Here is a 22,918-nt window from a genome sequence, read left to right as displayed (position 1 = left end):
CTATGTTCTTACAAGTAAAAAAAAACAGCATTGCAAGACAGACCGGTATACATGCCACAATGTCTTTCTATGATTAGTCTGAGGAAGGCCATTTGTAGGAAAGGTCGCATTTTAACTTTGATATAATCAAACACTGACTTTTTAAAGGTATGCGTTGGGCCTCTTTCTTGCCATTCTAGCAAAGGCATGCATGTTTGGCATGCCAATTTTCCCTTCACAGGTTTGTTTTACTAAAACAGACATTTCTGCCCAGCTAGACCCATTGTCCTGCATCTCTGGTCTGGAAAGTCTGGATGGTCCGCATTCTGAGAGGAAATTTGTCAGCTGGTTACCAGCAGCACTTGCATCGGGACCGAACCTCAGCTCCACAGCTCCAGGCGTTTTGTGTTAGCAGGAGGTGTGTTAGCAAGTGCGTATGTGTGTGTATGTGAGTGAGAGTGAGCGGGGCGCCTGGAATCGCTAGAACAGCCTAGTGACGCAGCAGCCCTGGCCTACTTGTTTTTTTGGATCGGTGGGTGTCATGCCTATAGTCCTCAGAGCGGCTACTCTTTAATTAGAACAACACAACCCTCTAGATACCAGGCAGCGAAGGAGAGGGTGGGGGGTGGAACTTTGTGAGTATAAAGAGTAAACACAAAGCCTGCATCCAAACAAGAACATTCAGCTGGTTAACATTCTGAACAAACAGAAAGATATTGGACAGGTTAGTGCAATGATGTGCAGTACTGAACTAAAAACTGGACAGGTTAGTGCAATGATGTGCAGTACTGAACTAAAAACTGGACAGGTTAGTGCAATGATGTGCAGTACTGAACTAAAAACTGGACAGGTTAGTGCAAAGATGTGCAGTACTAAACTAAAAACTGGACAGAATGTCTGGAACTTTAGTTAATCTGGTTAAGAATCATGTTGTGGACAGAAGCCGTCAACAATCTTCAGAGCTGGATAACAATTGCTTAACTTGAGACATACAACAATAGTCAATAGGAATTGTGTTTGTGTGGCATGCGGTGGCCCAGCACTCTGTGACGCTGCCTTTGGTGCATATGTACAAGTTAAAATCCCACCTACTGCTCTTTCATCAAAAACTATCTTTCCCCACTTTTCTGTCAAATAAAATCCCCAAAAATACATCTTAAAAAAAGTGCTCTCTCAAAGTGCTTTTAAGAATAGCCTATACCCCCAACATTTTACTCTACACCTCAAAGCCAGTGCCAATAAATTTTTAAACCCTCTAATCAGGGACTGAATCAGACCTGGGACACCAGGTAGGTGCAATTAATGATGAGGTAGAATATAAAACCAGAAGGGTCTGGACCTCATAGGGTAAGAGTTGAATACCCCTGGCCTATACCAAGTCCACAGATATTCATTCTTGTTATTTTCCGTAGCATGATCCTTTAGGACAACAACTTCTTAGGCTAGAATATTGGACAAATAAAACATCTTATTGTTTGGGAACCACAGGTTCCGGTTAAAGATCTGTGCTTCTGAAAAAGAGAAACAGTACTTTCTGAGTGGAGATTTTCCGGGCTTTTTTCTCTCCAGGGAACCGCCCAGAATGGGTGAGCTCTTTGCCTGGCAAGATTTTCAGAGTCAATAGAATCCTTGATGCGGGACAAATCAAGAGACTGCGTAGATTTGTCACTCATAGGAGCCTTAAACGGCCCACGCTGTGATTTCAGCCTTGGAAGCTGTTGTTGACTCAGATCAGCCTGTCGGTAAAAAAGCTCCTCCACTCTGGATCATATGCATCAGTCCATAAGACACTGATCACTAAACTGCCTGTAAGGAGCTTTCCATTTGAATATATTATGCTGTGTATCAAAAAAGAGCAAACCCACCTGCCACAATGACTACCGCCCAATAGCCTTAACATCTTTAGTGATGAAGAGTTTTTAAGGCTGGTTCTTCTCCACAATGACAACCACCATATACCCCTCACATCTGTAGGGATGAATAGTGTTTAAGCCCGGTTCTTCTCCACAATGACTACTTCCCTATAGAGTTAACATCCTTAGTGATTAAGAGCAGGTCCTACTCCAGCTAAGAAAGGAGGTGTGATCCTATACTGGCATGCTCCAGTTTGCAGTTTGGTGCATACACCCACCTGGAGAAGCTCGAGACATACATCAGGATGCTGTGTGGATTTCTCTACTGTCTAGGGCTGTAAGTGTTAGAGACTGGACGGTAAAGGGGGCTCGTAACTCTGCATGTGAACCCCAATGTATACATCTTTTTTAGTTTTTTTACATTCAAAATGAATTACTATACGCTGTGTTGAGATGTAAGGCTATTCTTCTCAACATATAAGGCTATTCCGTTTAAAGGACATCCTTTGCACACTTCGTCATTTAAATTAAAGTAATTTGTGGCACTATTCCAACTGTTGTTTTGTGAGCCGAAATCACAGAAGAATAGGTAATTCAACAAAGGTATGGTGTTATTGATAGACTAACTTTGTTTAAATCTCCAGTTTTACAGCATTTTGACTTTCCATTAGACAACAACAACGATGGACAGAGAGACACTGGCAAAACATTAACCGTATGTTGCCACTGCTTGCAGTAGCCTACACAGCTGTTAACACCTCAAACATGTTGACACATCGATTCCAAAACTGCCCCAGTAACAACAACCCCGGAGTGACCCAGAAACGCAAAAAAAAGTACAACTTTGTCTACCAAATGCATTCAAGCAGCCCTTGCCTTCAAGGATCAGTCTAATCGGGCAAAATAAAAAGACAAAAGCAATGAGTGTGTGTGTGTGTGTGTGTGTGTGTAGCTGCAGATACGCGCCTGCACTGTGTGTGTGTGTGTGTGTGTGTGTGTGTGTGTGTGTGTGTGTGTGTGTGTGTGTAGCTGCAGATACGCGCCTGCACTCTGCGGTTGAGAATAGAATTTTTCAGCACCTTCACGTTACGAATGTCCCTATCCTACCTATTACAGCAGGTACCACCCACACTATATGCCTGTAAAACAATGTTTATTGCACTTCATTTTATTTTGGATAGTGCTCTCATTAGGCATATTCTTCCTGACCTTCAGCAGCTGTTGAGGAATACATTTTTGCGCTGTACCAAAAACTTACCGAACTGGGACCAAATTGTGGGTTCGGCGTACCATTGGACAAAAACCATGAATACTTACAGGGTCAAATGCTTCAGAACATGAATGTCAACACAGATCTGGTTCACTGGGTCTTCACCTTCCTGACAGAAAACAAATTTACACTGGTCCTTTATTTCCTAAAAGACCACCCTACCTTCAGAGCCCTGGAGATGAACAGAAAGATAATTGATCAGGTGCAGGACAGCAACAAAGCTCTCCTAAAGAAACACATATATAAAGAGGAACATATTCACTCAAACTGTCAGTAATGCTTTTTCATTCAATGAAAATTGAGGATGTTTGATGTACACCAATCAATCCTCTGAGCATTTTACAAGTGTTTTATGGAATCCATCCACTGAACAGGCTAATAGGAATCAGCGGGAAGGTCGTTGGAGAAAACCTGGAACCACTCCGTGACATTTACAAAAGCAATAGAGGAAGAGGGGGACCACATAGCCTTCGGCATAGCACACACGCACATCTTATATACCAAAACTGGTAATGCCTAAACATCCGGATTCCTCAGCCTCATGATTCATGGGACTGTTCTGGTTTAAAACAAAAAAACTACTCATTTTATAGAGCAAGTGTTAAAGCTTCCTAGCAGCTGCAGATAAAAAAAAAATATGAGGTGTCTTAAAGGAGCCTAGGATACAGTTCAATTTCTTAAAATATGCTAATTTTGCTTCATTATAAATTATCTTTTTAGATGCAAATGTACAAAATGTATTCAATTGTGTAGAAATCCAACAAATCTTGGTCTTTTTTTTCCCATTTGGTGGGGACCCAAAAAGTGATGAAGAAAAGTATGAAGTGAGACAAAGACGCGAAAGACTGTAATTGACAAATCCTTGCAGCTCCATTATCTGGGGAAAACGTGCAGTTTTCTGAGTGGGTTGAGTGCTTTGGGATGAGTGCTTAAATACAGGTAAGACTGTTTCATTGCTGATGCTCCGGGTTGGCCCCACTAGTCTTCAATCTCTGACAAGTTGGCCCAGCTGGGTAGGAGTAGCATATCTGCATTCATCTGGGCCTGGCCACACTTGTGAACATAAATGTATGTTTAAAACCACATATGGCCTCAATGTCAGTCAGAGAAATTACATCTAGATATGTACTTAAAGCACATTGATTTATGGGACGATTAAGAATTAATCAATTGCTACAGGATTAAGGCTACACGAAAGCATGTGGCAGCCTCCTTGGTCATTAAAGAAGAGAGCAGCTGCACATGAGCCCGTCGCGATGACTGTGGTGAATTCGGTTTGACTCTGGATATCCCAGTAAGGCTAGTTCAGGGCCATCAGTCAACATTTGATAATGTCAATAGATCCTGGAGTCTGCAGTGTTGTGGCACACTCCTGGCCTGCATCATGGAGCCCCACTCCCCCCAAGCCCAGTCCACAGTTCCCTCCCTCCATCCATGACGCCCAGACTCCCACCGATACACCCACCCACCCACCCCCACACACACACCAGAGTTTACACTAGACTTTGTCTTACTGTAAGAGCGAGCAGAGGCTCGCTGATTTCTTGGCAACAGATCATAGTCACACAATATTAGGCTATTTAATATGCTATTAATCCATTTATTTATTAATTTGGCACAATTCCCACCAGACATTTTGGCCATTGATATTTTAATCTACCTGGCAACTACACCAAATCCCGGCCAAAATCCGGCATTCGCTGGCTGACGTAAACGCTGACACACTCCCTCCCCTCCACCTCACACCCATACACTCCTTCCCTGACAAAGCACACCCTCCATCAGGTGAAAGGTAAAACCAGGTGGTGGCAGACATCGTCAGATAAGGACTAAACTATATAACAAACCAAAGTTAACATCTCAAAGCGCTGACATTAATGAAGTGGGGCACCAAAGACCCTGTGGGTCCTTCTACTTGAGCACACCCAGGAATCACAAATTGAACCCAACGCTGCGAACACAGGAAGTGGCCACAGATGGTATGCGGGCGAGCTTAACAAGCGTTTTGACAGCAGAGGCTGTAGTATGAAACAGACACAAAGCCTTTGCTGTACCTCTGAATCGCGGTGGCCGACAAGCCCGATCTCCGGAGGATTACTGACACGGTGCCGACACCGAGAATCCTGGTGAACACGGGTCCGAGTTCATCAGAAAGGAGAGGGCGAGAGTTCAGGTTAGGGTGGTTAGGCCTTGTTGACATCCAGTAGGTTCGTTCCCTACTGGAGGCACGCAACAGGGTGAAATACGAAGTGTGGCATTTGTGATGCAGTCCCACTGAAAAATCAATGTTGAGATATTTTGAAGTTACAAAGCATATCTGCTGTCACTCAGACGTCAAGGGAACGGTTTCAAACAAACACACCGTGCCTCATTTTCACGCTCAATGTGTCCTTCACTATTCCAGTACACAAAACACAAAATGCCATTCACTGAAAAACACTGTTCAAGTACTGATCCAAGGACTACAGTGTGTTTACTAATATATTATTGGTGTAATGTTATACTCAGTTTTACTTGGTAAGAAGCTGTCTGAAAGGAAGTCATAAAATACTACATAGTGACATCTACTAGATTTAGCGAGCACCGTACAAAACCACTGTCCATCTTCGTGGAATACTGCGCGCGACCACGACTGACTGGATATAGACCTATCTGAACAATAGGGTGAGGGCAGAGGGTACGACCGATGTCACCATGGCTACAGTGGGCCAAATCAATGTTTCCCCGGATCCGTGTTACTTAGGAGCAGTGGGGGTGCTGGGAAGGGGGAGGCGTTAAGGGCATGGGGTCACCCAGTGCCTGTGGTTCATATACACGTCACACTGAGCGATATGGCTTTGAAACGGTAAGAGGTGCTTCTGGGCAAAGACAGAGAGATCAAAGTGGCCAGTTTAGATGTGTGACAAAACATTACCTGACAGCTTTAGATAAGATTTAAGATAACACTAGATACACATGTAATGTATAATACCAACAATTATTAAAATAATAATACATGGATAATAACACAAAGAAATAAGTAGGGATGTCAAATTTTATTTGATAAAAAGAATTAATAATGTGGTTACCGATTTGTGCTTATGACCTTGTCTGATGGTTAGCAGTCAACCTGGCCAGATATTGGCCACACAATCCAGATTATTGCCTCTCCTTTGACAAGCAGAAGCAAACACCGAGACATGCGATGAGACAGCAGATAACCTAGTATAGGTCCACTATTTGAAAGGTCGCTGGTTCCGGTCTCCGAGCAAATATGCTGAAACATTTGTTGTGGTGCCTTTGAGCAAGACACTGAACCATCTAAACCCAATTGGTTTCTAGCTTGCAGCACAATCTCGCCCGGGAATAAGCAGTAGACCCCATCACGTACTGTAAGCACATATTTCCGCGTCGAAGCAGCTTTCATTCAAACAGTAATATCAGGAGACAAGATTAAACGCATTGGCCGCACAGCGGTGAATGTTAGCGGGTGGGAAGGAACAGCTAGTCAGTGGTAAGGAGTCAGATTGGCAAGGATCTCAATACAACACATTTGAACTTGTCCTTTGCACACATCAGTCATTACTAGCAAATTGGCATGTCACTGTGACATCCAGATAATTAACATAGTTTTACTTAGCAACATGTTCTTGCACTAGATGAAGTCAATCCATTAGTCTCGGCTGGATTCTCAGCTGCATAATAAATTTGGGTACCAGGTGGGTCTAGGTAGCTCTGGGCCAATACGGTCCGGCCTTATGGGAATCTCTGCCACGCCGGCTGTAGCATGCATCCTAGAGTCAAACCCAGGCTGCATTGCTTTAGACCGCTGCGTCACTCAGGATCCCAGATGTAGGTCATTTTTATATTTAAAATAAAAGCAGGGGAACTAGACAGCCCCTGTATTCAAGAAGGTCTGACTTCTCTACCAGGAAACTGTGACAAGCGAAATGTAAAATTCAATCATGTCCAAACGGCATGATGAGAAGGCATTCATTAGTCAGTGGTTTTCACCCAGTCATTACTCTGGATGAGTACCAAGCATCTCAGAATCAGAGCACTGATCTAGCATCACCTCCTTCCAGTCCATGTGATCTTATTCCTTATGAACTAATAAGAAAAACTCTTTCGAAATCAGTCGGTTGCAGTCTTTCCCTTCTCTGTTACAAAGCGATGTTGGATGCTCCTCTTCTGCCATCGTCAGGGTTCAGTGAAATGGAAGTTCACGGACCAGCAGTGGCCCAAAGCGCCTCAATTTATTTTGTTTAATAACTTGGATGAGACAGCGGCCAACAGGCCATTTCCGGGCCGCACAGCGGCTATCAGAGCCGACAGAGCCAACTGGGAGCAGAGGGGCGGCCAAAGGTCATTACAGAGTCGCACTCTCCACAGTCCCCCTCTCAGGGGGTAGACTATTTCATTTGACTAAACTACACTACTAACGTAGCATCCTAAATGCACTTCTGATTCCCAAATCAATCTCTCTCAGAAATGCACAATGACTCAACCCCAAAACAGCTACAGTTGGTATAGGTTTTACCAACATAGCGCTTCAAACGCGATTGCTTGCCAGCTTGTATACATTTATTGGGCAGTCTTTGGAAGACAATTCCCCTGGTTAATTCGAAAAATATTAGCGGAATAGAGCGCATCAAAATTGAGGCTCTCCCAGTTGTACCTCGACGCCTGCTGACATACCCCCTTCACAATAAACTGTCAAATATTTTACTTTTATTATTTTCTCTAGAGCAACTATGTTGCATTTATTAACGAGCCAGCTTAGTGCATGTTGGCAAAAGAACACAGAGAACACAGAGTACCGAGCTGTCGTCAGGCAGAAGGTACAGGGGTATTCAGTCCAAAACAAACAGGCTACGGGACAGCTTCTTTCCACAGGCTGTAAGGCTGCTCAACTCAGGAACCCCTCCTCCCTTCCATCCATAGTCCATGCACACCTGTCACTTTTACAATGCATTACGGTTGTATAGTTATTAATATTGATGTGTGTTTTTGTATAGTGTTATTACTGATTGATTGTGTTAAAAAAAAAAGTATATATTATATATATATATATATATATATATATATATATATAATTACTGTTACTTTTTAACTTTTAACTGCAGTCAGGAGTAGGAAAACCAAACATTTCATTGCTGTGACAAATAAACCTTTTTAACTTTTTAACTTGAGCACGGAGAAATCTTTCCAATACAAAAATAACATAAAATACTAAGCGTCAGTAGCACGCCAACAGGTTTTACCCAAAGTGGTGATCAGCAGCTAAAACATACAGCAGAGATTAACGCTGGCCCTGTCCCTCTCCAGTGCTGATCCTTAATTCATTCTGATTAATTCTGAAGCAGCTGGAGCGGTCCCCTGGCACACTCTGGATGAACTGGCGGCAGCACGCATAAACAAAGTGAGTAAACACCAATGCTGCGTCCAGGGCCGGCTTCCAGACTTTTGGCGGCCCTAAGCAACATTTTATTTGGGGGCCAATTGGACAATGAGGACCTCAAGAATAGGTGGCAGAGACAGATCTGAACAAATTATTTTCTCCTGACAACCGGCAAGGAAGGGCATCCAAATGCGAGAGCATGCATACGCTTGTGTTATTTCTTAGCAAATCAAAAGGAAACATTTACGTTGAATGATATGGTGCAAACTCAACACACCCCTGGTTAATTCAATATACCCATATCCAATGGGTTGCCTCATGTGAGGAACACTCAATTTCACAAGATATCAAGATATTAAGTAAATATTTGGGTGAGCGCGCCTGGGTGTTTGTTAGTCTTCTTGCTTGAACCAACATATGAATTGGAGCATACACAATTCTGTATGCCTTTGGACACTTTCCCTTTGTTTCTGTTCCCCCATTCAGACATTCGTGCTCACTAACAGAACTGATTACGTTCAGTATTTCATTGTGATTTGTTGCAGGGGAATGAACGAGCACACCGGAAACTGAAGGTGACGTTTGCGGGGTTAATAAAAATGTTACAATATGAGATCTTTAGTGAAAACTGATTCAGGATCTCTCTTTATTATCCCTTCCAGAAGACCCCCTCTCCTTTTTGTCATGGAAAGCAAAAATGGTAGCAGGGTTTTCCCTCAGAGACAGGGATGACAAACTAATTCCCTGGAGAGCCTAGTGTCTGCTGGTTATTTTCCATTCAATTAAGCCCGAGACCATAAGGGGCGGGCAGTCACCTTACTAATTAGCGATTTCAATTCTTCAATCAAGCACGTGGTGGACACGGAGACCCTCAGACACATGTGGAATGACTTTGACCCGCAAAACATCCAGGTGGTTTAATGAATGATTTCATGTCCGACCAACGCTTCTCTGAGCTGGAGCGTTTGCCTAAGTGGAGCGGCGAGTTCGGTTGGATATCCCTCAGAGAGCGAAGACCGAAATCAGGTCGCCGGTCCAATCGCATCAGTCACTAATGCGTCACCGCTGCAGCCATTGTCACGTGATGCCTGGAAGGTGCCTCAGTGACTATGGAGGAGCTGGAGTGACCCAAGCAGAGGGCCAGATCCATGACCTTCCTGACTACATTGCAGGCAACAGTGCAGTTGCCTAATGAGAATTCGGGATATACAAATCCACTGCTCATTGCGGGGAAAAACAACTACACTCTCCTCTTTCTATCACCACTTTCCTGTCCAAAAAAGCCTAAATGCCTCATAACATATCGTTATAAAGGAAGTCCTACCGTACTGGCATGCATTTAGAGGGGGGCATTGTTATGCTTTATTGACAGAGACAGTGGAGATTGAGCAATTTAGTCGACAGAACAGTAGACCAAAGAGTTTTAGCTGACAGAACAGTAGGCCTGAATCAAACCCAGGCTGCAGCGCACCACAGGTAAAGGCCAAGACTGCTGGACCACACTATAGGAAATCCGTTTGAAGAATCAATCAGTGACATGTGATTCCCATGGGGGAAAAAAGTGGTTGTACAGATATCCTAGTTCTGTTTACATTATGTCCATTAAGACTAAAAGTTGCACATAGGACAGGGGTGCCTGGTGAAGTCATCCCCCTTACCTAACCTCATCTGTTTTCAATTTCATCTTCGAGTGGGAGACTTCAGAGTTGGAGCGAAAGCTCACCGAGTTAACGGATTACATAATTTCTGCTATTCGGGAGGATCTGCCTCCGAAAACAAAGACTTGCGGTGAAAAAGATAACCCTGCGTGCCAGAACTTGCATCAGTATGTTCACCAAAAAATGTTCACGCCCTGACAGTTACAACAAGTTTTCATTTCACAGGACCAAAAATGTGAGCCCGATCCACTTAGCATTGGCCTAAAACACTGTGTGTGTGTCTGTGTGTCTGTGTGCCATTCTCCAGGGCGAGAGTTGTGGCAATGCCTTCTGTCAGTCCCCTGTTACTCACAACAACAGCAGAGGGCTTACGGCAGTTAGGCGTGACTCAGGTCGCCCTGCGTCCTGGCTCCGCCGTGCACATTAACCTGCAAAAACAAGCAGGGGTGCATACCATTCCTTACAAGGCAGCCTCTGAACGAGGTAAACGTGAAAAGGTGTGAAACCTGCGCTTCGCATTGGCATTTGACGTGTCTGCCGAGGAAAACGTGGACCCGTAGGTTTATCTGGAAGAATAAAATACTTTTCCCCACACACCCACCCTGAAATCCACAACAGGTTGCTAACCAAATGAACACACAAAGAGGTATTTGCGTAAGACTTGGTGGCATCGGTAATGGCAATTATGGTTTCCACAAGAGTGAAGCATTGCGAGTCCAAATATGTGAGGAAGCCTGCACCTCCGACCAGCTTCCCCCAAAAGAAACAGAAGCGCTTCTGACACATTACACCTGACTGGAAAGACATAACATAGTTGGGCCACCAATAACCACTTTTTGGTGGGACCGGGGCAACTTATATAAAATAAAAAAGATATAATACGTGCCAGCAAACTTTCTTGAGTAAACCAGGAGAAGCTTTTTTTGTGTGAAAATAATCGGTCACAAGTTGATGTTGGGGAGAAAAGGACAAATCTGTGCTCGGAGAGCCTCTAGCGCGTGCTAGAAAGCATCCACAAGCACATTTCCATTTCAATCTATATTTTGTGGCGAGTTACCAGTTGCACCTTGGTTATGCAAATTACAAGAGAATATATTTCCAGAGGACAAAATTCTCTCTCTATGTTGAGGCAGGGACTGAAGTGGATCAGATGCTGCTAGTACAGCAGGGCTGTCTGCCTCTGGGCCACTGTCTCAACTGAACCCCTCCGCTGACCCTCCGGAAGCCGGAAAGACTGCTTACGGATGCACTATCCCAGAGCCTGACGCGCTCAGGGCCTCCCCCTCAGAGTGGGCCAAGCTGCTACCCTGGTGACCATCGGTCTTGTGGATGAACGGAGAGCACACCCGTGTGTGTCATGTCATCATAACACGGTGCGAAGACTGGCCAAACAAACGGCCAGACAACAATAGTCTGTGCCTTGTGAAGAACCACCTCGTTAGAAGGGCTATAGGAAGGGAAGCCGTAAATAAAATACAAAATACGACTACATTCTCAGCAAGCGCTGCTATGACAGACCGTCAGACGTCACTTTTGCATGCGGCGCGGTATGCGTAATCCCCGGCCTGCCTATCCACACATACTGTGGAGCAGAGGCCTGCCTATCCACACATACTGTGGAGCAGAGGCCTGCCTATCCACACATACTGTGGAGCAGAGGCCTGCCTATCCACACATACTGTGGAGCAGAGGCCTGCCGCAAATCTGCCTTTTGACGATGTGACTTACTGTAATAGTGAGGGGGAAATTGTCAAAAATGAGCATAAAGATAAGGGCATTGGAAATTACACAGCTTAGCAGTGTCTTTACTAGGAGCCTGTGGGCTCATTATAGTGACCACTTAGCCATTTTATTAAATGTTCCTATGGCGTGACATTACGTTTGGCACAGTGCTTTGTAGATCACATTCAGAACCTTCCGGTAAAATGCTTGTAAAACAAATGGGTGGGGTTCAGAGGGCCAGAAGTGGGTCTCTTGTTAGAATACCAGACGGGTTTACTCACAGTCTGATGCTGGACTGCGGTAAACCCAACGCCTTGAGGAACTCAGGTAATGTCCCAAATAACACCCTAGTTCCTTTACAGAGCACTACTATGGACAAGAGCTCCATAGGCATTGGGAGTGCCGTTGAGGACGCTTTCTCGCTGACCTTTTAGCATGAGTCAATCCTCTGGACCTAAAACAATGACACCAAAAACTATATACGGCTAACCGAGAAACGGGCGGGAAGCTGCGCGGCCATAATATCCCTGAGGTCCAGGAAAGTCTTTGCCAGAGGAAAAGGAGCCTATCAAAATTAAGTCTGGAACGAGTTGAGAACAGAACTGCTGACAGGCAGCTCAGATGGAGGGAAATTGTTGCTTAGTGCCTACAAGAGCAAATGAAAAGGAGAACACTGAACAGGCCCCTTGTGCTCTGCCTCAGAGGACCAGCACTTACAAAAGAGTGTGTTACTGGGGGGTGGGGGGCGTGGGGGTAAAACAGTGAGAACGCCCCAACAGGAGCTGATGGTGCGCCTTTGTCGGTTCTTTCTCCCGTTGTTTGTGTCTTCTTGAACTCCCAAACATTGTCTTTTCAGGGATGTATTTATAGCACAGCAAATGAGGGGAAGGAAACAAAGTGCTGATGATGCCAGACATCCTCTGGGGCAAAGAATGAGCAGACAGGGAGACTTGTAGCGATTCCTTAACCCTCTCACTGCACACGCTTGGTGTGACGTCATGGAGGCCCAGGGTTGTGCAACAGCGCTGAGAGGACCGAACGCCAGGCTTTCGCCTTTCAGTCATCGTCAGACGTGTTTGTCGAGCCACCGCCGCAGGCATCGCAAAGCTAGAGGTTCCAGAACCATCTCTGGGTTGTTGGATCGCCCTGTACCTCCTTAGACATTTTCACACAATGTTTGACTGAAATGCATTTAAATGTGATTAGTGCTTAATCACCACAAAAACAAAATGGTCACGTAGAAGCTGTAAAAAAAATAAAAATGATACACTGAAAAAAGTAAAATACAAATTTTCTTCCATTAAGCTATATAATTAAAAAACTTTGCACACATGGATTGTAAAATATGTCGCCCATAATTCTTTTAGAAATTGTTCTGTCAGGGCATTGCGGACCCTAGATATAACAACTCTTGCCACATAGTTTAAACAGATAAGTCAAAACTAACTTTGCCATTCAGAAACATTTACTGTATTTACTCAGTAAGCAACTCCAGTGTAGATTTGGCCTTGGGTTATTGGTTATTGTCCTGCTGAAAGGTGAATACCTCTCCCAGTGTCTTGGGTAAAGCAGAGTGGAGCAGGTTTTCCTCAAAAGATAATATGTTGTGCTTAACTATATCCTGTTTATTTTCATCTGAAAAACTCCCCAGCCTTTGCTAATGCCAAGCATTCACATCTCATGATGTAGCCGCCACCATTCTTGAAAATAAGTAGGCAGTAACACACTTAAGCCTAAATCCAAAACAAAAGTATGTTTATATGTATTCTGTATGTTTGTTTTTACTGTCATTTAGGTCACTGCTGTTGAGTAGTTGCTGCTCCTTATCACATTGTATGCTCAACCAGGAAGAAATGGGCTGCACATATGTGCATGGAGGAGAGTGCATTCTACAGACAACAACTTGCCATTATGCACAGCCCTCAGCATGACTTTTTGTCTCTCTTTCCAAATGTTGTCAAATCCCATTGTATGTACCTGTATCATCGGATTAAGTAGAGTTACATTTTGTGGCATGGCTTCTTCATAAGCATTCTCACAAACCCATTCAAATGTTTTTTGCTGGCCAGGATGTCTCTTGTGTCTACTAGTGACAGCACGCTAACTCACCGACTACCTAGGCTCTGTAGGCGCCCAAGCTGCCTGATGGAGTCAAAGGAGCATGATGATATCAGGAAATCCATGCTGGTGATGCCCCCTGTTACTAAGTCTTTGCAAATAAATTGCTTTTCATAGTAGACTATGTGTCAACCTTGAAGAGGCTGACAGACTGGCAGAGTAAACCCCATGTGACTGTCCAACTTTTAGATTTTCACATTACTCCAGCTATAATGGAATAAAGGACTAAACTACATAATAGCGCGCTAGCAGAACAAATGCATTAAGATAGTTTCTGTTCATTGCCACTGGAACAGCTATAAAATGTTTACTGCTCGCTTATAAGCTCCCTCTAGCACTGATAAGCTCTAGAAGTCAATTGGGAGGAAAATGTAAAACAAAATCTTACTCCAGAGTCAAGATGTTATCTGCCATATTGTCAATACATGCTGGACATCCTATTCCATCTTTTTGGTCCAGGTATAACATGAAAGAAACAAAGACTGCCTTCAATAAAAGGAAGTAGCATTTTCAAAGAAAACGATGACCAAATGCCATGCAATTACACTCAATTATTTTGGATCCAGAAGAAGCATTTAAATTTGAACATTCTTATTAAATATTATTTACTAAATGCACTGCCATGAAAGCCATATGGTGGGCTGTTAATTATGTAATGTGTAAAAGCAGTACAGAAAGCTTCAGTCATTTCTGGAGAGAACACTGACCATGGTTTGCAACTCAGGCCTACACAACATAAGCCTAACCTCTGCTACATTCACTATATGGCAATTAAGGAGCCTGAAGGAACACTGAACACTCAAGTTGGTTTTGTATTAAAGTTGTACTGTTTATAAGAATGACTGTCAAATAGTGAAGGTTTAATTTGACAAGCTATCGCTGCTACACAGGAGAACCCTGCTGTCAATAAATATGGTACTGTGTAGGCCTACTTGTTCAATACAATCGTTTACGTTAAACGCGATTTTAATTTCGATATAATCAATGAGTGACAATAGGATGAAGAGATTTGGAATGGATCATGCATGAATATACTTGCTTGATCTATTCCAGTATGATCGACAGACAGACCTGTCGGACCACTTTTGATGGCCTTTAATACAACGTTGGTGAATAATTAGCAAACCGGTAGTAACATTTGACACAAGGAAATTAGGTTTCTGCATAGTGTATTCTTGGGAATACACTACAGAGTAGTGGCAGGCAGTGTTCTGCTATCGTGTGACTAACGTCATCCGACAAAGATCTAGCTACGTAGCTCGAACAGTTCACGCCACAGAGACCATAGCGCGCGAGTAGGCTTCCTGGCATAAACGTTAATAATCCTCCAGCGGATTCAACACCGTAAACACACGAAATAAGAGGGTGATTTGTGAAGTGATTTACCTGTAATTCGGCTCGCTCCACCTCCCACTGGGCTCTCTCCACCTCGAAGCGGGCCCATTCGTGTTGCAGAAAGTGCAATATCCCCGGAATGTTGTACTGAGCCCTGGCCGCCTCTCCGCCACCGACTTCGCCCGGCTGCTGAGGTCCTTTGCTAGCGCCAGGCAAACCCGAGTTGTTGTTGTTGTTGTTAAAGAACACGCCGGGCCCTGCCTGTTCGTCCATGGCCAGGCCAGGTATATGGGTTCGGTTCACGCAAGCTGGCACGACTGTGCTCAGACGGATGGTTTTATCTCTAGTCGCCCCAGTAATATGAAATGAAAGGAAATAGCTATCGACAGCTCTCTCTACTGGGCAGACAGAGCACTCTTGTCTGAGCCAGGCTTTCTGTCAATTGGTGACGTCCACACTTAGCACCCACCCACATCCAAAGTTTGATTTCGCCATTGGTTAATAATCACGCATAACACTGAAATAAGCCAATCAGAGATAAATGCGCGTGGAGTTTACAACACCGTAGAGGCCTACGCATGATGGAATTTGAAGTTCAAATGCAAATGTTCTCTTGTTTTTGGCTGTCGTTTTATTAAGTAGACCTAAGGAGCAGATTTGGTTATTTAATTGTAAATGTCAGAATATTGGTTTAGTAGGCAATCCTTTTTATTGTAGGCGTTGGTTCAAACTCTGAATGGTGCTTGGCTGCTGAAATTCACCGTATATGAGGTCATACCGTGATCATATATGCATTGTTAACCGGTTTATAGTAGCACAAGGCACCGAACAATTTGTGGTATATTGCCAATACACCGTGAGGAATTGTGTTCAGGCAGTCCTCAATACTACATGCCTAAGGCCAACCCTTAGGCATGTTATATTGGCCACAGAGCCTCATAAATGATTGCTTTATTATAAAAATGGTGGTTGAATCCTGAATGCTGGCTGTCTGATAGTTGTGTATACAAAAGGTATGTATCCACATCCCTTTTCCCTGCTCTGATTGCGTTGGATAAATTGCGTTCCAGTTTATCAGTAAGGCGTCTTTGGTATTTGTGGTATATTACCATGGCTAAACACAGTGTTCAGGCACTCCGCGGTGCATTCTGCATATGAAAAGCTCTTAGCCGTGGCATTTCAGCCATGTAACACCATCCCTGTGCTTTAATGCTTAAACATCACATATGTATCTATGCATTCTATTTATCTATTTATCCAGTTGCTCACCATGCACACACACACATACAAAACAGCCTATGATTCATGTCTCCCTGACAATTACATGTGTTGCAGTTAATGGGGAAGAAATGCTGCCTACGCATGACAGTCGTCTTTTTTTGTGAGATAAGACCTATTTACATGATTTGACTTAAACTATACACTACTGTAATGGTAAAATGTTTTAGAAAACTCCCATTTTCCAGTTTTTATTGAAATTTAAGCAGATCAAGTCCAGTGATAAACCTGAAATGTTGCAAAGGTAAGTAGTAAACTGCCAGAGGTAGAAAAAAACCTTACCCAAAACAGAAAAATCATTGTACATTTCAGTTATATAAATGCCTTTTTCAGGGAACAAGTAATGTGTTAACAATGTACAGCTGTTCTGCATCAGTGGGAAATTCCTACAGGTGTCCCAACTGTTGTGGATTCCTTACAAACATTTTATTTGTATAAAATATGTGTTGGAACAGACTGTTACTACACCCTCTTATGCATTATTTGGACAGTATTGTATTGCAGGAAGTAATATACTGCTATCATAATGGCGAAAGAAAGACAGTTATAAAAGGAAGGCTCACATGATGACAGCTTCAAGCACAGCTTAACACTGGTCAAAGTAAGCAAGTCTTAGTTTCAACTGTGCACTTCTCGAAGAAGACTTCGGGCTGCAGGTTTCTTACTCCCACTTAAGGTCAAGTGGGAGTAAGAAAGCCATTGCTAAGATGGCAAAATAATATGAAGAGGCTTGTCTGGGCCATGAAGCACCACCAGTGGACTACTGAAAACAGGAAGGTCTGATGGACCGATTAATAAAAAATTTAAATCTTCAGTTCATCACACAAGATTTTTGTAAACCTTTGAGTATGTATGTCGTACCAACTGTCAAACATGGATGAGGAAGCGTGATGATCTGGGACACTTCTGGAGTGGCAGCCTGAACCAAAATGGCAACCACAGCATTTTGCAGTGCTATGCAATACCCTCTGGTGTACATCTAGTTGGTCAGGGGTTTATCCTACAGCATGATTATGACCCAAAACATATCTCAATGCTAGGTCAGAACTCCCATTAAAGAAGAAAAACAGACAGCAGGCTTCAAATCATGGATTGACCAGCACAGTGTCCAGACTTAAACCTCACCGAGCTGGTTTGGGATGAACAGGGCAGAAGGGTTAAAGCAAAGCAACCTACAAATATAACACATTTCTGAGTACTTCAGCAACATTGCTGGGAAGAATTTTCCAAACAAGATTTGATTTACATTGTAGAAAGAATGCCAAGAGTTTGTTCGCTTGTTGTCTACAAAAGGTGGCTATATGAGCAACATTTTAGATTACAGTTTGTTAAACAAAACGATTGCATTATTTATTTTTCTCTTCGATTGTTTATTTGTAATATGCTTTAATCTGAGATTACATTACACATTAAAATGAATGGATTTCAAGAAAAAATGTAAAAACTGTAGTGTATATATTTTTAAATGAGCGTTTCATACTACATTTAATAGGATACAATTCGTCCTTATAAAGTTGAGTAATTAATATGTAGTCTATTTTCGATCCGTTTACTTCTATTCCACGAACTTTCGCGAATTGTGTGAAGTTCATTTGTTAGACATAAACCAATTGGGTTGGTTGAACTCACAGCCAAGTCATTACGCATGGTCCGTTCAACCAATAGCTCTATAAAGCATTCTGACACAAACCCATGATAATTAGGTTCTACGTCACTGAGACCACAGTATTTAATTTCTGTTGTCTACACTGCATGGCCAACTTTTCTTTCCGAGACTGCAGGATTTAAGGAAGGAGTAATTTCGCCCACATGATGCCGCCGTTTGAGAGATCACAGAACCCCATTCCCTTTAAGCAGCGAAAAAGCTTAGGTGCTTAATTTGTAACTTTATGATTTCAATGTGATAGCCTGTGGTATGTGTTTCTTAATATTCTTACATTTTCAATTCCAAACAGCAACAAGAAAGCAGGAAGTAGCGGGAATCCGATCTAAGTTTCCGACTAAAATACCGGTACGTTCGTATTCATGAAACATTGTAGCTTGACGTTTAACTTAATTTGGGACATCAAATTGACCGTTTCTCCACAGGTTATAATTGAAAGATATCAACGGGAGAAATACTTGCCACCTCTTGATAAAACTAAATTCCTCGTCCCTCAAGAACTCTCCATGACTCAGTTTGTCACCATTATAAGGTGAGTCTCAAATTTGCATCAGTTGTCGTACTATAATGAATGACAAATGCGTCACATTTAGTTGAGGGAAAACCTTGTATTTAGGGCTTTAAACTTGGTTGGCTAGTCACCTGACTGGAGCCATCCTCTTGGAATGCACGAATTATCTAAAATGTTTGCAGTAGGCCTACACCCTCTCAAACAATCGTTTAATTTTGTCACGTATAGAGTCCGAGCTTTCTTCGTAATATCAAAATATGATCATTTAATTGGCGTTTTAGCTGTGTATTCGCTCTGCGCATATACATGCAACAGTAACGCATATTGTCCCATTTGCAAGTTTAGTCAGTGGAAGAACCTCAACGTACACACAGAATAATTTGATAACTTAACACAAGGCTTCCCTAACTTTGTCGCGGAGGCAGAACGTTTTATTTTGATCTTGCACACACAGCATGGTTTCAGATTTTCCAATGAGTCCCCCTTCATAGATAATGACCTGCATCCTATTTACTGGGAGGTAAGCGGTCTCTAAATGCAAACTAACTCGCTGACGAAGCCTTTATGGAAATAAAAGGAACTTTTCAGAATTATGCATCTTATGTAGGCCTAGTTATCGATTGTTCCAAATTCGCCTACTCTACGTTCGAGTGCTGCTTTAGGAAGATGGACGTTTTGTTATTGGCCACCTGGCTGGAACTGAGTGGTAGTGGGGACAACGTTCATGGTTTGGCTCTTTGTAGTGAATGTTTTTGAGCGCTATGTAGGCTACATGCAAACAGAATTATTGAAAACCATGTAAACATTAGGTATTCAACGTTAGTGACTAAAACGTGTGCATGGAACTGTATGTCGATGTGTAGCCTACATGGAGCGGGTAGTGTCATCCTTTTTGCCTTATTTGACTGTCTTGTCTATGGCTTCAATGTTTCGTTTCAGAAATCGAATGTCTCTGATGCAGAGTCAGGCGTTTTACCTGCTAATTGATAACAGTGGCCTTGCCAGCATGTCACTTACCATGGCGGAAGTCTACAAGGACCATAAAGATGACGATGGATTTCTCTACATGACCTATGCTTCTCAAGAAATGTTCGGGCATTGTGTTAAAAATCGAAGCTTGTAGCCGATTGCTGGAAATGTTTGATGCCTCAGCTTCTGGCAGGACAATTGACTGAATTGTGTAGCTCTAAAATAAGACTCATGAGGACTTTTAATAACTCTTAAAGTGTTTGTATATTGTTTTAAGGTAATAAATGTTTCGAACTTCATGCACTGAATTTGATGATTAAAACAGTTTTACTAGTCACTCTAATTCTTTATTCCACTTGAATGTAGTTAGTCTAGCCTGTTTTATCAGTAACTTGACAATGCCTATTGTAATATCAATAGGCCAGGTTGTGACTGGACCTATTTTAGTAGATGGAGTTACACGTACTTTGTACTTTTTGGCTGGTTTAATGGCTCCGTTACTTGTCGATAAATGACAATGTGGCCCTCCAAACAGGCTAAATAAAGCGCTACATTTAAAAAATAATACTTTATTTTAATGGTAGTTCAACACTTATGGGACCACAAAATAGTTTCTGCAAATTGCAGTATTTAGTTACTCTTCAAAATTCTTAATCTTGTGTCAGCATTGCGTAGAAGGGACTCTAAATGTCGTCTTAAACGGCATTTACGTTTACGCGTGGAAACCATGATTTGATACCACCAACGGTTTAAGCACGCCTGTAGGAAGTTTGAATAACCTATCACTTGTTCTATTTGCGTGTAGGAAACTTCTAACACCGACGCAATTAAAATCTAACAGGATTAGAGATTGGTCTGTATTCCGACTCTGGTGCTATAACTTTGCGGGGCGGTGCACAGATGTATGGGCCGAAATGACAAAGGGCTGTACGGATATACCGCCTGCTGAACGCACGTTGGGCAACATGCGCCCATCGACTTAGCGATAGGCATCACCAAGACGGACGACACATGCTGGCTTTTTTTTAAGGCAGGTTGATCTCGTGGGAAGGCACGGTCTGCAGTTTTCGGTTTGGCTAGTTTCAAGCAGAATGCGGACTATAGCCAATGACAATCGGGGGGTCACCCTATTCTCCGGGCATATTTCGACGCATCCCAAGTCATAACTAGGGGGTCAACCCCTCCCAAATCTCCCCCGTAATTCGAATCATGGTTTCAAGTTTATTACTGTAAACAAAAACAAAAATAGCAATTTTACTTTAGCATTTAGGGGGAAATTCACATTTAAATGTACAGTGCATCTATATGGAGACATTGGTACTGTCACAAAGCCACATTACAGCCTCAATTCACAATTACTTAACCGTTCCACTTGATTTGAGTTAAGGTAGGTTCCCTCTGTGTCCACTAAATAGAGTAATTTTACTGCAGCTTTTTGAAAAAAAAGCTACAGTAAACGCTCAAATCCCATAATTAACGATTGTACTTGGTTTGACTTAAGCTAGGTCCCCTTTTTGTGTACACCACATATAGAGCGATTCTACTGTAGCATTTTCAAAGCTACACTATATGCTCAAATCCTGTAATTGGTTGGAGTCCCCTTGATTTCTGTTACAGAAGGTTTCCTTTATACTTACAACACATATTGAGCAATTTTACCTCGGAAATTCACATAAAAATGTATAATGTGTCTCTATGGATACATGATTGTTGCTATGTTTAAAGCCACAATAGACTCAAATTCCTTAATTTGTTAATGAATAGACTTGTTTTAGGTTGTATGTACACTACATAGAGCACTTTTACTGTAGAATATTTCTCACAAAATGCTACAGTGAAATTGCTCTATATGTGGTGTACATACAGAGGGTATCTGCCTTAACTCAAATCAAGTAAAATCCTCAAGTAATTATGGGAATTGAGCCTGTAATGTAGCTTTAACTGTAGCAGCATTCAAGTCACCACAGAACTGAATTCAACCTTTCAAAGATGCTACTGTAAAATTGCTCTACATGTGGTGTACATATAGAGGAGACCAAACTTTACTCAAATCATTAACTAATTATGGGATTTGACCGTTTACTGTAGCTTTAAATGTAGAAGCATTCAAGTTGCTATAGAGATGCATTAAATGTGAATGTCTCCAAAATTGCTTCATATGTCATGTATGCATTGAGGGGACCCTCTCCATGAACTGCCACCTTAACGTGGTGGAGGGGTTTGAGTACCCGAGTGACCCTAGGAGCTATGTTGTCTGGGGCTATGCCCCTGGTAGGGTCTCCCAAGGCAAACAGGTCCTGGGCGACGGGTCAGACTAAGAGTGGTTCAAAAACCCTTTAATGATGAAAAACATTTTGAGGACCGTGAGGTCGCCCGGTATGGCGCAGCCGGGGCCCCACCCTGGAGCCAGGCCCGGGGTTGGGGCTCGTCGCAGGAGGTAGAGTTTGTAGATAACTGGCTTTCTTTTTGGGACTCTCCCAGAAATAGGGCCAGGCCTGATCTGCTGAGGAGCAACGGACTCCATCCTAGCTGGAGTGGTGCTCTTTTTTATCTAGGAACATTGACAGGAGTCTCACTCCTATAGCTTTAACATGAGAGAGGGTGCAGGTCAGGCCGCAGGCTGTTAGCCAGCCTGCTAGCATAGTGGAGTCTGTCGATAGCATAGCCAGAGTAGTTAGTACAGCTTTACCTATTGCCACTGTGACTCGTTCCAGGCTGAGAAAAGTTAAACAAGGTAGTGCTAACAAAAACTACCTTATTAAGATAAAGCCTTCCTTCGCCTCGGTCACAAATAAAAATAAAAATGACTGTATCACCTCTCATCTCAAAATGGGACTCCTAAATGTTAGATCCCTTGCTCCAAAGGCAGTTGCCGTAAATGAATTAATCTCTGACCATAAACTAGATGTCATTGGTTTATGTGAAACGTGGCTAAAGCCTAATGAATTCACTGCCTTAAATGAGGCCTCTACTCCTGGTTATACTAGTGATCATATTGCTCGTGCGTCCCAAAAAGGAGGGGTGTCGCTAGTATTTATGACCGTAAATATAAATTAACTCTCAAACATATCACTGTGTTTCATTCTTTTGAAGTTTAACTAATGAAAGTTAACCAGGCCGATAAATCGTTTTACATAGCTACTATTTATAGGCCCCCCGGGCCATACACAGTTTCCAGAATT

General features: G+C 42.8%; 2 protein-coding genes across 3 annotated transcripts in view; one reads left to right on the top strand and one right to left on the bottom strand.

Moving 5' to 3' along the window:
* strn (striatin, calmodulin binding protein) overlaps positions 1 to 15,746 on the bottom strand; it is a 59,831-nt gene extending 44,085 nt beyond the window's left edge. For both annotated transcript variants that reach the window (XM_010905867.4, XM_010905868.4), the window contains exon 1: positions 15,367 to 15,746. In XM_010905867.4, the coding sequence (XP_010904169.2) occupies positions 15,367 to 15,588 (222 nt within the window). In that variant the 5' untranslated portion in view covers positions 15,589 to 15,746. The remainder of the gene's footprint in view (positions 1 to 15,366) is intronic.
* A 2,556-nt stretch (positions 15,747 to 18,302) lies between these two features.
* Positions 18,303 to 20,073, top strand: map1lc3c (microtubule-associated protein 1 light chain 3 gamma). The gene is made up of 4 exons (XM_010905869.5): positions 18,303 to 18,463; positions 18,549 to 18,604; positions 18,682 to 18,788; positions 19,707 to 20,073. Exons 1-4 carry the CDS (start codon positions 18,403 to 18,405, stop codon positions 19,888 to 19,890), a joined length of 408 nt encoding a protein of 135 aa, XP_010904171.1. The 5' UTR covers positions 18,303 to 18,402; the 3' UTR covers positions 19,891 to 20,073.
* The last annotated feature ends 2,845 nt before the right edge of the window (positions 20,074 to 22,918 follow it).

Source organism: Esox lucius, chromosome 9 (genome assembly GCF_011004845.1).
Source record: "Esox lucius isolate fEsoLuc1 chromosome 9, fEsoLuc1.pri, whole genome shotgun sequence".
In the NCBI taxonomy this organism is placed as follows: Eukaryota; Metazoa; Chordata; class Actinopteri; order Esociformes; family Esocidae; genus Esox; species Esox lucius.
The sequence above is the reverse complement of the archived record's forward strand: the minus strand, read 5'-3'. Positions and strand labels throughout refer to the sequence as shown.

Bases quoted from the DNA above. Each gene is read 5' to 3' on its own strand.
- map1lc3c (XM_010905869.5), top strand. From the start codon at position 18,403: ATGATGCCGCCGTTTGAGAGATCACAGAACCCCATTCCCTTTAAGCAG. The intron at 18,464-18,548 runs GTGCTTAATTTG...AATTCCAAACAG, and splicing joins TAAGCAGCGAAAAAGCTTAG to CAACAAGAAAGCAGGAAGTA. The intron at 18,605-18,681 runs GTACGTTCGTAT...GTTTCTCCACAG, and splicing joins AGTTTCCGACTAAAATACCG to GTTATAATTGAAAGATATCA.